This window comes from Mus musculus, chromosome 1 (genome assembly GCF_000001635.26).
Source record: "Mus musculus strain C57BL/6J chromosome 1, GRCm38.p6 C57BL/6J".
NCBI classification, from domain to species: Eukaryota; Metazoa; Chordata; class Mammalia; order Rodentia; family Muridae; genus Mus; species Mus musculus.
Genome location: NC_000067.6, coordinates 40,220,857 through 40,235,130, shown reverse-complemented (window position 1 = coordinate 40,235,130; position 14,274 = coordinate 40,220,857). Strand labels below are relative to the sequence as shown.

The 14,274-nt window shown below is 45.2% G+C and overlaps 1 protein-coding gene across 7 annotated transcripts in view; it reads right to left on the bottom strand.

Moving 5' to 3' along the window:
• Window positions 1–12,651, bottom strand: part of Il1r1 (interleukin 1 receptor, type I) — a 93,722-nt gene extending 81,071 nt beyond the window's left edge. For 2 of the 7 annotated variants that reach the window (XM_017317595.1, XM_017317613.1), the window contains exon 1: window positions 9,825–9,965. Coding sequence is in view for 2 of the 7 variants with exons in the window: in XM_006495713.3 (XP_006495776.1) it covers window positions 9,825–9,827 (3 nt within the window). In the remaining 5 variants the exon portion in view is untranslated. Of the gene's footprint in view, window positions 1–9,824; window positions 10,654–11,655; window positions 11,790–12,555 lie in introns of those variants that run through there. The other 5 variants (XM_006495713.3, XM_006495722.3, XM_030250619.1 and 2 more) reach the window with 5 other exon arrangements.
• Between the last annotated feature and the right edge of the window lie 1,623 nt (window positions 12,652–14,274).

Here is a 14,274-nt window from a genome sequence, read left to right as displayed (position 1 = left end):
TCTTTTTTAAAGATACATTCATAAACTACTGTTTCCCTTCCTTGAGTCACTGTATCACTTTAGCCGTGATGGAGAAAGAAGTTTGAGAGTCCAAAAGGTCAATGTGCTACTCCAAAGTCTCCTGTTGATTTGCTACAGTCCAAGAACCATGACTCCTATCACTAAACCTCAGTTTCCTTAGGAAGAAATTGAAATTTACAAAACCTACAAGAGAAAGGGAAGTAATGCCTTGAAAGCTCCCAGATGTGGCAGTGAGGGAGGGATGCCTGCTAACTCTTTGTTCTGGAACTTCCAAGTGAGGTAGCCTCTAAGCTAAGAGGCAGTGCCAGGTGGTACAGCTTCTAAGACTGGATGGCCACTCATCCATCTCAAGAACAGAGAGAGGCCAAGAGGTGAGCAAATAAAACCATAGGCAAGAAAGCATCTAGAAGGGGTTGACTCAGGATTTCCAGTCAAGTTCTAGAATTGTGGGAGCTACACGAACCTCTGGGGGTGTAATTATGGCTCTAGAATGTGTTGGCCTTGTGGTTATGTTGGGCTGTGTTCTTGGTAGCAATGCCTGAGCAGCCCCGCTGTTGACCTCAAACAAGAGGAAACAATCTTATGTGGAGAGGTTCAGTGTCTCCACAGAAAAGACATGTTCAAGTTCGTGTTAATTCCCCCTCAACTGGTAAAATGATCCAGGAACCCGCAAAGGATGAAGATGTGCTCTTGCCATCCTAAAACAAAGCTGCCCTGTTCTTTCACTGTCTTGGCAGTGTTCAGATAAACACTGGCTGAAATCCATGCTAAGGCTGGTTTTTTTGTTGTTTTTTTTGTTTTGTTTTGTTTTTATTATTTAAATCTGTTCACACCATCATTGTGAACTGATCTGGCATGGTGTCTCAGTTTATTATGACGGCTAAAACAAGCTACCAGGAACAGCATGATTTAAAAAAAATGCATATTTCTCACAGTTCTGGAGGCTGGAAGTCCAAGATCCAGGTGCCTGCAAATCCACTACCAGGTGACAGCTTGCATCCTGGCTTTCCAGAGCCTGCTTCTTGCTGTGTGCACATGTGGCAAAAAGAAAGCTAAGCAGCTTCTAATAGCTGTGCTGGCTGTATGCACAAGGGCCTCAGAACCTAAGGGTCTCCAAGAGAGCCTACCGTCTGCGATCCTCACATTGAGGTTAAAGGCTGAACAAGCATTCCACACAAGTACAGGAAAACCAAACACCTAATAGCTCCGAATCCTACAGTATGAACTTCAGTTACTATGACATGTGTCAAAGTTTATGACTCCTGCTTTGTAAATCACTGGCTTTTCATAGCCTTACATTCCACTTTGATGAGTCCAGACAACCACAGCATGTCTCTGCTGATCATGCACAGATATTTCCTATGTCACTATTTTGTATACAGTCTAGTATAATAACATAGAGAGAGAATTCATATTACATAGAAACAGTATAAAGAATACAGAAGGTTTTAAGTAGATACCATACAATCTTGTATGATGCTAACTAAAGACTCAGGAGTCAGTCCCCTGCAGACAACCAGAGAGGACTTCCCTTTGCTTGCCTTTTAACTTCATGCTGTCACTGACACGTTGCAGCCCCTGCTGAGTCTGCCAGGAGCAGTTCTGTGTGCGTCATACATTTGGACTTCACACACGGAGCCATTTCTCAGAAATAACCCTTGTCCTTCTCCCTGGGCTAGAATGTAAAGCTGCTAGGAGATTAGCTGACCTGACAGCTCCCGCACTTCCTGTCCAGCTGTGCCTGGGTCCACAGAAACCTGATCTAGCACTGCTTCCCTGGAGTCATATTTACTGAAAGCTGTATCCCAAGCTTCCCACTCCCGTGCACGTACACATTAACTCTACTCTTCTCTGGCCACCAACGATTACCTAGGACAGTTTAGCCTTAGAGATGGGTCTGACTGTGTCTGATCAAAACTGTGTTGTCTCTTTCCCCTCTTCTTCCATAATGAGAGCACACCTATGCACTTGGAGCCAATAAAAATGGAAACCGTGGTCCAGCCCACATCCAACTCATGAGCCAGTCAGCCCGCAGTAATGGACCAGAAGAGAAGATAACTTGCAAGAGGACACCATCTCACTATCGCTACAGACTCCAGGACTACTGCAAACTTTGCTCAGCTGTGCAGTGTTCATCATTCCCTGAAACCAGGAAGCCTCAGCTTCACCCCTTGTCCATGCAGTGGTGCTGAGGAAGCCTCCTATTTCTGTCTCTAAAGGTGACTGTAGCCCACCTGCAGCTATGCAGAGGATGTATAAGAAGACCCCACCAAGGTGACCATAGCCCCACGTGCAGCTAGACAGAAGGATCTACAAGACTCCACCAACAGCAATCTCCAGGTGGAGCCTCAATGAGATTTGGCAGCCATGCTTACTAGGCTTGTTTTGATATTGTACTCTGAAGTGGCTGGGCCTTCCTCACTACCCACTGTCTGCATCCATTTGATGGTCAGCAGCTGACATGTCTCAGGGTAGACTGCCAAATTCTCCCAATCAATGTTGATGTTTCCTTCTCAACCCACTCTTTCTCTCCCTACCTGTAGAGTCTGGCTCAGTGCTCAGCACAGAATGGGATTTGGAATTTGGAATTTCTCCAAAGGGCCGCTTTTCAGAAATCCCTAAACCAGAAGGCAAAATGGTCGTCAGTTTAGGAACGGATGAGAATGCTTTTGCTAAGTGGAGTTTTGCGTCTAGGAAAGATAATATGCACCTTAATTTAAAAAGATCTCTGCGGCCATTTCAGACAAGGCTTTTATTATGTGTGTCATGCTGAGGTCAGGGCTTGGTAAAGCACAGGCCCTTCACCCAGTGTCACCCCATCATGATCTCTTGAGGCTCAAACAAAAGATGCTGATACACAGGGTACCCTCTCCACAATGTCACCCAGGGGAGCAGGTACAGCCAGCAAGGTTTAAGCATGGAGGTCCAGTTCTGTCTTCTCACCCGACAACCTAAGTCTATCTCATGGTCCCAACAAAATCCAAATTCCTACCTCTGCCCCAATGCCTACCACGATCTACCCTCAGGCTCTGTGCCCGGTTCATCTGGTACCCTCCCCGTTCCCTTCACCACCACCTATTGGCATTTCTGGTCCTCAAATAGACATTGCTTGATTGCTGCGTTTGAGACAGGATCTCCTCTCATCTATAGGTCACGTTGGCCTCAGACTTGTGATTCCCTCTGCCTCAGCTTTCAGAGTGCTAAAATATGGGTGTGTGCCACTATGTGAAAACACAACTTTTACGATCCTGCACCCGATCTCTATGTAGCTCAATCTCATGCCTGAGACCCCCTCCTTTCCCCTCAAAAAGTACCAATTGTTAGAGTAAGGCAGGGCACAGCCATTTGTCGTCTAAACAGCCCTTTACTCTTTCATGGTACTCATCACAGGATCTTCCGATGGCGGCCAGTTCCTCTTCACCTGCCTCGGTATCCCGTGGCCACACACACACAGCAAGTCCTCAAAAGCTAGCTGCTAATGCAATAGAAGTAATGATCAGTAATTATTTTAAACCTAGAGAATGGATGCCCAACTTCATCCATATGTTAAGACAGTTTAAAACACACTGAGTTTTAAAATAATAATAGTAAAACACACTGAATTCACCTTTTTTCCCTTCAATAAAAACTAGTTTAGTGAACTTGGTTGATGGCTCAATGAGTAAAGGCCTTGTTGTGTAAGTATGAGAACACGGATTCAAATGTCCAGGAGTCACATAAAAACTAGTCGAGGCAGCATGTACCTGTAAGCCCAGCCCTGAGGGGGGCGGAGCCAAGTGGATCCTGCAGACTGGCTGGCAAGCCAGTCTAGTCAATGCAGCAGACTCTGGGTTGAAGGAAAGACCTGTCTCAAAAAGTGAGATGGAGACCAAAGGAGATGGTCATGTGATATCACCATCTGACCTCCACACATGCATGTAAGAGTGAGCACACACCACACACACAGACATACACACAGACACCATACACAGGTACATACACATAGATTCCACACACACACATAAATACACACCACACAGAGAGACACAACACACAGAGACCACACACACACAAATGTACATACAAACACCACACACACATACATAGATAGCACACATATACAGAGAAACACCACACTTACACAGAAAGACACAAATACCACCCATGCACATACATCCACACCACACACACATACCATACTCACAAACACACAGAGAGACAACACACAAACATCACACACAAAGACATGCACACCACACACACAAATACCACAAACATAGACACCTCATGAATAAACATCACACACACACAGACACACTCACACAGACACACCATACACACATACAGACACACACAAACACCACACCACATGAATAAACATCACACAGAGACATACACAAACACAGACACCATATTCATACACACAAACATACAAGCACGCGCGTGCACACACACACACACACAGACTAGTAAGGAGTACATAGGGAAACAGTCTCTGGGTATCTCTGATGGGGCTGCTCATTGGTATCAGCTGGTGGCATGGATGGGAAGTGATATGTTTATCTGAGTCACATTCAGCTTACAGGCACAAGTGTAACTTCTGCAAAATGACAGGGTCAAGCTGTTATCCACTGCAACACTGATGAATATGACTAAGGACTACAGACGCGTTCAGGGACCTCCAGGGAGTTAAAATGAAGCTCGGTAAACACAGAACTGGAACAGGATCCGGAACAGTGTGCACTGTAAGGAAGAAGTGGACACCAATAAACAGCCCTTCAGAAGAGCATCTGTTGTGACAAACCAGAAAAAGAGGGTGCTTCAGAAAGGGAGGAGAGACACATCCCTTACAGGCTTTTAAGTACAGATGTGAAGAAGCTGTGTGTCACCTACTTAAAAAAAAAAAATCAGTGACCTACAAATATCTTACAGTCTAGACTCCTGAAGTTACTTTTATGAAGGAGATGCAGAAAGACAGACAAACCATGTGCTGTTAGTATTTATCTATCCTACTTCAAATTACAGGGTTAGGGCTGGGTGTGTAGCTCAGGGATACAGCTGCCTGCCTAGAATATGGAAGGCCCTGGGTCCAATCCACAGCACTGCCGGTAAGTTAATTAAATTTAAGATTGCAACAGTTCATGGAAAAGTTTAACCAAAAGTAAATAGAAGTCCCTCTGTATTTGTATGCGTGCCCGTTTTATAACCAGGACAGCTAAGCTAAGGGAAGACAGAGAAGTTGCTCATGAGAAGCTATAAGCAGCCTCCACTGCTGAGTCTGCAGCTCATCCTAGCCTTCTCAGGGTCAGTCCCTGAGCTTCCTTGGTGATGACCTGCAGGCTCAGCAGGTGAAAGGGTGAAGAGTCTCCACCCATTTCAGGCACGTATCATTGTTAGATTGACAAGATAAACTGAATATCCAACCAAGGAGAATACGGTCAGAAAATTCAAACCAGAGGACATTTTCCACTGGCCCCTGCAGATTCAGAAAGATTAAGAAAGAACTCTGACAGAGCTTATAGCCTCATCACCTCCAAAGGCCATTTGACAGAACCGTGGACATTAGCTCCCAGCGGAAGAGGACCTGGTGGTCCATGGGCTTAGAGCTAAAGGCATTTGATGCATACTGATGGGTTTCACGGTGGGCTTTTCACTGATGCACTGAGTGTTGGCTTGCTCATCTGACCCAAGAACAGAAAAATAATGAGAATCCTTTGTCTGAGTTAGAAAGAGTATCTAAGGTTGTGGGCTTTTGGGGTTTTTTTTTTCTTTCATATCTTGGAATATTTGGATGGACATAAAATATGCCTTGAGACTGAGATCTATTTGCTTCACCTAGATCTCCTGCACACCATCTGACATAATGTTTTGCGTAATCTTGTGCATGAAGCAACGTTTTGTGGCTGTAATTTTCCACTTGTGGCACTGTGTGGACATGGCTTGAAAAGTTTGAGCTTTGGGATCTTTGGTAATGCTTAAGAGTGATGCTTAGGTTCCTAGGAAAGAAAGGAAAGAATAGGTACAATAAAGCAAAACGAACAAAGAAAAACATAATGTTTTCTCTTCCTTAGGGAAGATCTAACAAGATGTAAGCACACACACAAGTAAAAAGCAGCAGCTCAGAAACGCATAACGTTCTCTCAAGTCCCCTGGGCTCCAGAGTCAGGCTGTCTGCACCAAGAAGCCTGCCTACACAGCAACTTCTGCTGTGACATCAACAGATTCACTCCTCTACGCCTCAGTTTCCTAATCTTCAAAACAAGCTAGCAAAAATGACCCCTTCCTTTGTGAATGTAAAAGGGGCCTAGGTGGGGTCTCAGGTCTACAAGCGCTTTGACTGGCAGTAGCTGCTTTCATTTCCCAGAATAAACTTCAGTTTGGCCCTGATCAGCACAGACCAACAGTATGATGGAGATGAAGTAAGCCACTCTGCCCTTCCTCCTCAGTCATGTTCTTGTCAAGTCCAAGTTCAGAGCGTTCACTTACTTAGAAGCACCCATTAAGAACTTTACAGACACACCGAGTAGAAACAAAACGAACCCTCCCTTCAGCCCAGAAAAGCTCTGTCTGGGTTGATTCTTTGTCAAATCTCCCGAGTTTCTGTTTTGGAATATTCCCTTCCTTAAAGACTTGGGTTAACAATATTTCCGTCTCCTTTATACTGGCTTCTTCCACATTTGCTGGTTGAAAAGCACACTAGGGGGTCAACGCCACTCCAGGCAAGCTCTGAGAGAGGAACCGGCACAAACAAAACTCACTGAAGGTAACCATCCCTGTGAGAAGGACACCGTGCTGTCCCAAATGCAGATGGGTTAAGAAATGACCAGTGGGGGACCATTTTTAGCTGCAGTCTTCCTTGTGCTGTTCGAACACAGCAAACACTGCCACTGATTCTAAGTCAACCTTAAAGAAGACATAAAACTAGTAATGAGGTTTCCCCCAGGTAAAAGTCAGAGCAAAAGAAGTTAACCCCACCCCCCTCAGCACACTTTCAGAGAGACATCAAAGGAGGTCACAGACCTCTGAAACTAGGTTGGCAGAAGTTACGGTAAAAGGGCGCTACTTTGGTGTTTTAAAAAAGATAAGCTGAACCCAAAGGAGAGAAAGAGAAGAAGCCAGAAGTTTCCCGAAACATTTTTACCAAAGTCATTGAAGTCAAAGAAAAGTGTTCTTTGCCAATTGGTCAGACTAGTACAATTCATCATTATACAAACAAAGAAGGAAATAAAAGCCAGTGCTAGTGAAATGTTGCCTAATTGTGATGGACGCTGATGTAGCATACTCCTAGGATTAAATAGTGAGTTCCATCTCTGGGAACTTATCCCAAGACAATACTCATGAGAAGATGCAAAGATTGAACTGTAGTGATTTTTTAATGCTCATGCTGCTAACAATAGAAAAAAAAGTCTCATCTACCAATACTATTTAATAAGATATATAACATGTTTTTAAAAGCTTGTGGGGTATGTGTGAACAGTAATATGTTGGCATATGTGGAAATACCTCTGTGTCTTCCTAAATCACTTCTCTGCCTTTTTTTTTTTTTTGAGACAGGGTCTCTCATTGAACCAAGAGCTCCCCCAGTGAGCTAGACAGCCTGGCCAGGGGGATCCCCAGATCTGTGCGTCTCTGCTCACCTAGTATGCACAGTAAGCTCTCTACCCACAGAGCCATCTCCCCGACCCCTAACACCTTGATAAAAAGAAACTCGTTGCTATGAAAAATTGCTCACACTATGTTGCTAGAAGGTAAAACCAAGTAATAAAACATATGTAGTATGAGTATATTTCTTCAAAATGCAAATATATTCAGAAACCAAGATAGCCATTAATGTTACAGGTTAACTTTCCCGTATCTGAAATCCTGGGGACCAGAACTGTTCAGATTTTAGAAAATGTTTGATCTGGGAATATTTACACAGTCTTCATTGTGTCCCCATAGTCCAAAACTCTGAAGTCTCCAAGTCCAGTCTGAATTACTCAGACTTCAGAGGAAGGGTGCACAGAGGCGCAATGACCCACCAGGGTATTCATCTTGCCGGGATGCAGAATTGCTCTCTACCTTTTATCATCTCTGTGGATTTACCTTTGTAACAACGAACGAGTACTGTCTCTGATTTTTGAAAGGCACGTTCTAGAAGCAGACCTTCATCATTCCTTCATAATGGCTGCCATGTCTTCCCACTCATTAGACTGTCAGGCTTACGCCAATAAGGTTTGTGGGCCCATAGTTTTTAACCAGTGTCTGTGCTGTTGAAAATGACTTTTAAAGACGAATTACCTGGGGGCTGGAGAGATGGCTTGGCAGTTAAAAGCACAACCATCTGCTCTTGCAGAGGTCCTGAGTTCAAATCCCAGCAACCACATGGTGGCTCAAGGCCATCTTTAATGAAATCTGATGCCCTCTTCTGATGTGTCTGAAGACAGTGACAGTATACTCACATGCATAACATAAATCTTTTTTTTAAAAAAAAAAGATGAATTACCCTATTAGAAATACCGTCTTAATCTCAGAAAGTATTCCCCGATCATCTGGGTAATTCTCTTCTCGCCCCTTCCTAGCAGATCAACGTGCTTACAGTGAGCATAGAGAACAGGTACAGAGCATACAACCCACAAAGGGCCAGCTGCTCCTCAAGTACATGCTGGGACTCGGCATACGCTTTGGTCCCTGCCTGTCTGCACCTTTGGGAGAGTTCCTCCCTGTGTTATAACCATCTAGAAGCTCACCAACACAGCACAAAACTAGCGTTCTGTGTGAAACAATTTGGAGTCTAATGAATTAAATGGAAGACAGTAAACTTCAATTTGCCGCACACACCCTCAGATTTTTCCTTATTTCCTGTCTTTATTCTTTCTGATTCTGTCCCCTTTGTTGTTGTTGTTGTTTGTTGTTTGTTGTTTGTTGTTTGTTGTTGTTGTTGTTATTAACAGAAAGATGGCTGATGGGAACTATAAAGGTTAGGGTGTCCAATGAGAAATCAGAGCAAAGTTTATAATCCTCATTTGAGTGCGTACACAACCTTCTCTATTGCTATGTACAAAGCCTCCAAACAGAGAGCTTACACAGCAAGACTCTGTGTCCAAAACAAAACAAAAAAGAAAGCATGTTCTTGTTTTCCAAGGCTGCTTTTTAACTCTTATGGAAAGAAGTGTGTGTGTGTGTGTGTGTGTGTGTGTGTGTGTGTGTGTGTTGCCTGTAGGGTACATGATCACTTCTGCAACGAGTGGCTCCTGGTAATAGCTTTGCAAGGCCCTCAGCACACCCTCTAGTGAGGCTGTCCTCCTCCAAGAACCCTCTAGTGTGAGTGCATCCCTCTATACCGCAGTCACTGATGGGAAGTGATGCTTCTTGGTTCTAAGGTCCAAAATGGCATTTTAAATCAACCTCAGAAACAGCTCTTCTCTTTACAACCCTCCCCACTGGTGCAAGAGCCATGACTGTGATAGATTACAAGTAGCTTATTATAAGTGATGTTAACTCACAAACAGTATGCTTCAAAGGAGTCTACAATAAGTCCTAAAAGTACTTAGAGATTATAATTTCCATGCATTTCATAGTGAATCTCCCACACAATGAAGCCTAACTCCAGGCCACCTTAATATGCTAATGCACACCTCTTAATGTTAAAGTGTGCCCGTAGGGATGTAAAATACCAAGAAATTCTGTGTCTCCTTTGAGTGAACAGCATAGTGTTATCTTTACTCGGTTTCCATTTGTCCTTCCCAAATAACTCTTCAGCGTGTAAGTAAACATCTCCACATACCCGAGAAGGAGGAAAAATACCGAGACAGAAAACCCTAAAGTGCAGCAAGCCATCTTACCATTTGTGTTGTTCACGGTTCGGGGCACTGGGAACTCTGATGACATCCAGCGACATTTCTCCCCGAGACAACGTTTGCTGAGCAAATAAACACTGGCTGTTAAAACGAAAACTGCCTCCTCAAGTCAGCCCAGGACAGCATTACTTACAGTTTGCTTTGCCTCCAAATGATTACTGGGCTGGCGTGCACAAGAATGACAGACAGCTCACTTCTAGTCAGACGACCCAGAGAAAGTGGGCTCCTGATGACGCCTGTGTCAGAGCCTCTTGGGTTTTAATCCTGCAGTGACACATCTGGGGAAGTATGAACAGTATGAACAGGAAACTCGGTGCTGGGCAGTAAGCCAGAAGCATTCAGCAAACGTGCCAGGCCCTTATGAAATATTAGTACCCTGGCTGCACATGAGCCTCCCACAGTTCCCAAGGCAGGCTTTCTCCCCTTGTCTAATATTACATTAAATCTAGATGAACCCACTAACATATACCTGGCCTAAAATTACAGTCCTACCCTGATTCTTCGCAGACAGTGCCTGGCCTGGGATCTAACCCCACCCCCAACACACACTGCCATCTCCCAGTCTATGCCACAAAACTTTACTCAGTTCAAAGAGTTCAGAGCCAGAACCCTATACCTGGAAGCCTGGAGCCCCTTGGGGAGGCAGGGGGGCGGGGCTGCTGCAGGGCTTTCTCACTTATTCCTGCTTCTCCTGAGAATGTTCTCAGAGTCATAAGAGTGTGGCCTGTCATCATGCTGGCCTCTACTCCGCTATCACAGATAGCAAGCCACCTAACTACCTACTCCAGGCTATAAATCCCCTGTCAGTTGGCCTTGATGGACATTCCTGGTTGCTCTCAGTACCCTTCCCAAGATGTCTTCATGCAACTCAGAATGGCTGTCACACTGTCTACAGAAAACAGTGGGTAAATTTTTGGTTTTTTAAAAAAAATATTATTAATTTAATGTATGTGAGCACACGGTCACTATCTTCAGACACACAAGAAGAAGGCACTGGATCCCATTACAGATGGTTGTGAGCCACCATGTGGTTGCTAGGAATTGAACTCAGAACCTCTGGAAGAGCAATCAGTGCCCTTAACTGCTGAGCCATCTCTCCAGCCCTAAATCGTTGTTCTTAATTTGAGTGCTTAGATCCCTTTTCTGCCACTTACTTAAAGGGGACCCCACAGGATGTCCTCCCTCCTCTTTTACCTTGTCTTCTAATATTTTCCACTGTTCCCCGGAGAACAGCCCCCCTTGACTCCCTGGGATGATCCCCTGCTGTAGATTTTACCTTCTCTCTTCAAGGGCTGGTGGGGATCTGGGTCAGGCTTTCTTCTGGGAAATGTAAAATTTTATATCTATGTTAAGATGAAGAGAACATGCTATATTAGGTGCCTTTCTCAAGACACCTCAGCCAGGCAGAGGTGGGCCCTATCTGCTGCAGCTTTGTAAGTCTTAACTGGGATCCAGATGATTGGTTTGGAAACAGGATTTGTCCAGTCAGGAACTGGGTGGTTTCCTAAGGGTTTCCTAAGGGTCTCACCCTTCTGGGTGCCTTTTTCTGGAAGGCTTTCTTGTGCTAGGCGGCAACCAGGCAGCCGTGATGAACTGGTAATTAATAAAAGCAAATGGTCTTATTTAGGCCCAGACAAGAATGATGGCAACCCTGAGCTGCTGCAGGGGCTGGGGGCTGGTTAACCTTCTTGCTATGGTTTTGTGACCATTACAATGGGTAACACCCTGGCCCAGCACACACAGTGGATGTATACATGCTGAGAAGTGGCACTTTCCACCTTTGCTCCCACGTGGAGCGGGCTTGGGAAGAACTGACCTGTCCCAACACCAGGTGTCTGGAGGTCTGAAGAAACGAGGCCCCGGGGCAGACTCCCAGATAGCAAGTCCATCCCCCTTCTGCCTGGTGTATGCCTTCAGGACCAGTCAAGCCACAGGAAATCGAACCTAGGTCTTAACAATAGTGGAAAGTTTATCCTGAAAGGGCCACTCACTGCCAGTGGGTTTTTAAAGATTTTGAGAATATCATACATGCTTATAACGTATATTGGTAAAACTCCAGCCCCTATTTCTCCACCCTGCTTTTCCTTCCCCTGTTAAGCCTTCCTAAGACAAGCACTGAGGTTATCTTCGGGATGGAATTCACACTCGGGAAGTGGAGGGCCTTCCAGGGAAGAACCGAGGAAGTGCTCCTCACTGGTCCATCCCAGGCTATCTCGGCACTTTAAAGAGATGGAGCCAAGGTATCTTTCCATCATTTAAAGCTAGGCTGGGAGAGTATGGGTTTCAATGATCAGAATCCCCGAGTGTCTGACACCCCAAGCCCACAGCAGTGACAGGGGAAGAGCGAGAGGGAGCACGCTGCGGAAAAGGAGCCTCCCTGCATTTCCTCCGCAGGAACAGTGCGAGCCAGTTCCAGTCACCAGCTTCTCCTGACCTCTCCTCCCTTCCTCCAGTCCTTTCCCTTACACCCTTCCCAGTCCTCCCGAACCTTCTCACTTCTGCTCCCTCCTCTGCTTTCATTTCTTCCTGGTACTCCCTCCCCCTCTTCTCCCACCTCCTGTTTCTCTTCCTATTTTTTTCTCCTGCTTTTGATTTTCCTCCTATAAAGATTGGGAGAGATAGGGAGGCTCTGGGTGGACCAGAAACCATCGGACAAAGGAGAGGCTGCCTTGGGGGTGCCCACAGTTTTCAGAGAGAAGCCTGCTGATGTACTCACAGCCAAGCTAAAACACTCAGCAATGCAATATCTTCCACTGACTTAGAGGGTGGGTAGCGCTTCATTCCAGAGGTATTTCTGGCTTCCTAGAGTGGGAAAAGCAGAGATGGGGGGGAAGAAGTAGAGGGGGAGGAGGGGGAGAAGGGGAGGGGGAAAGAGAGGAGGGGAGAGGAGAGGAGGGGAAGGGAGAGGAGATGAGGGGAAGGGAGGAAAGGAGGAGGAGGAAGAGGAGGAAGAGGAAGAGGAGGAGGAAGAGGAGGAGACTAACCCACCCAAGGCACTAAGCATTCTCCCAAGTAAGAATTTGCTTCCCATACTTCTCCTCTAATCAGTTTAGCCTATTCTTCCTGGGCAGCAAGAGGAGAGGCTCTATCTGAGGAATGTTTCTGGTCCTCTTTTTTTACTGCAGAGTTTCTTCTCTCACCCTCAACAAGGAGAGCCCTATTAAGGACGTATACTCTTAGTTAGCAAACAGGAAAGCCCCACGTGCACTCCTGTCTGGGCTTTGCCAGCTGTCCAGTCACCCGCCCACAGAGTTTAGGGAAAATAAATAGTCAGAGTTGACAATGAAAATTCAACACAAGAAGCTAATGGAAATTTTCCCGGACTTCAGTTTCTTCCTGAGTGCTACAGTATGCAACAATCTGAGCTGATTCCTAAGAATTTAGTATTAAGTGTGTCAGATAATGTGGTTATAACACAGTGTCATTGACACACACTTCCTTGGAAGAACTCGAGATTGTCTGCATGTGACTTTAATTTTTCTTCAAAACCTATTTTTAATGATGGTTTTTAAATGCTTTAACCTCCCTTGTAGCCCACCGCCCACCAGAGGCAGTGGGAAAGAAAGGATATGGGGAAGAGGACCTGTTTAGAAAGGTTCTTTGGAGCAACTCCCGTCTGTGCTGTCCGGAACTCAGCAGTTCAGCTCACAGGTTCATGGGTCCACCAGAAGTCCAGCTCGGTAGCAAACGGGAATCAGCAGCAGTGGCACTACCTAGAGAGACAGCCAGCCCTCAGCCTCCGTCACTGTCCCTCCAGTATTTTTTTATACTCCCTCCAAACATCATGTGTCCTCCAGGGGTCTTGCCTCAGCATGTGAGCCTATCTCATCTGACATCACTCTGCCAATCGGCCTGAGTCTGTGGAAGCAGCAAGAAACTGCAGCGCAGCACCGAAGGTTTTTGGTGTGTTTCTCTCTAGGAGTCCCAACAAATACAACTCAACCACGCGATTATATTGGCAGACTAATTTATGCATGTTGTTAGCAATGGGCACTGGCTTTAGCAGAACATCACTTCACCAGTGTCTGCCTTGGCTAAACATTCCTTCACAAGTCTATCTTAGTCTTTCACCTGTGTCCACTTCAGGAAATCACTCCACGTATTTGCCCCAGCAAAACACCATCCAACACAACTTTCTAAAGAACCCTTAAGTTTCCACTTCATCTGTATTTATGTATTGGTAGTACATAGAAGGTCATAAATAACTCCCATATTTTTCTGGAATGTGAACAGCTCGGAATTAATGCACATTTATAAATATATTTATAGAAACTAAACTCCATGTATTTTCTACATGTGAGAGGAGGATGAAGAAGCATGGATAGTATGATGATGCATGAACATGTGTGTACATGTATGTGCAGTTTGCTGCAAGGAGTCTATTCTTGGATCTATAGGCCATTAAGAAAGAATAGAATACCTCTATTTTTCTGAG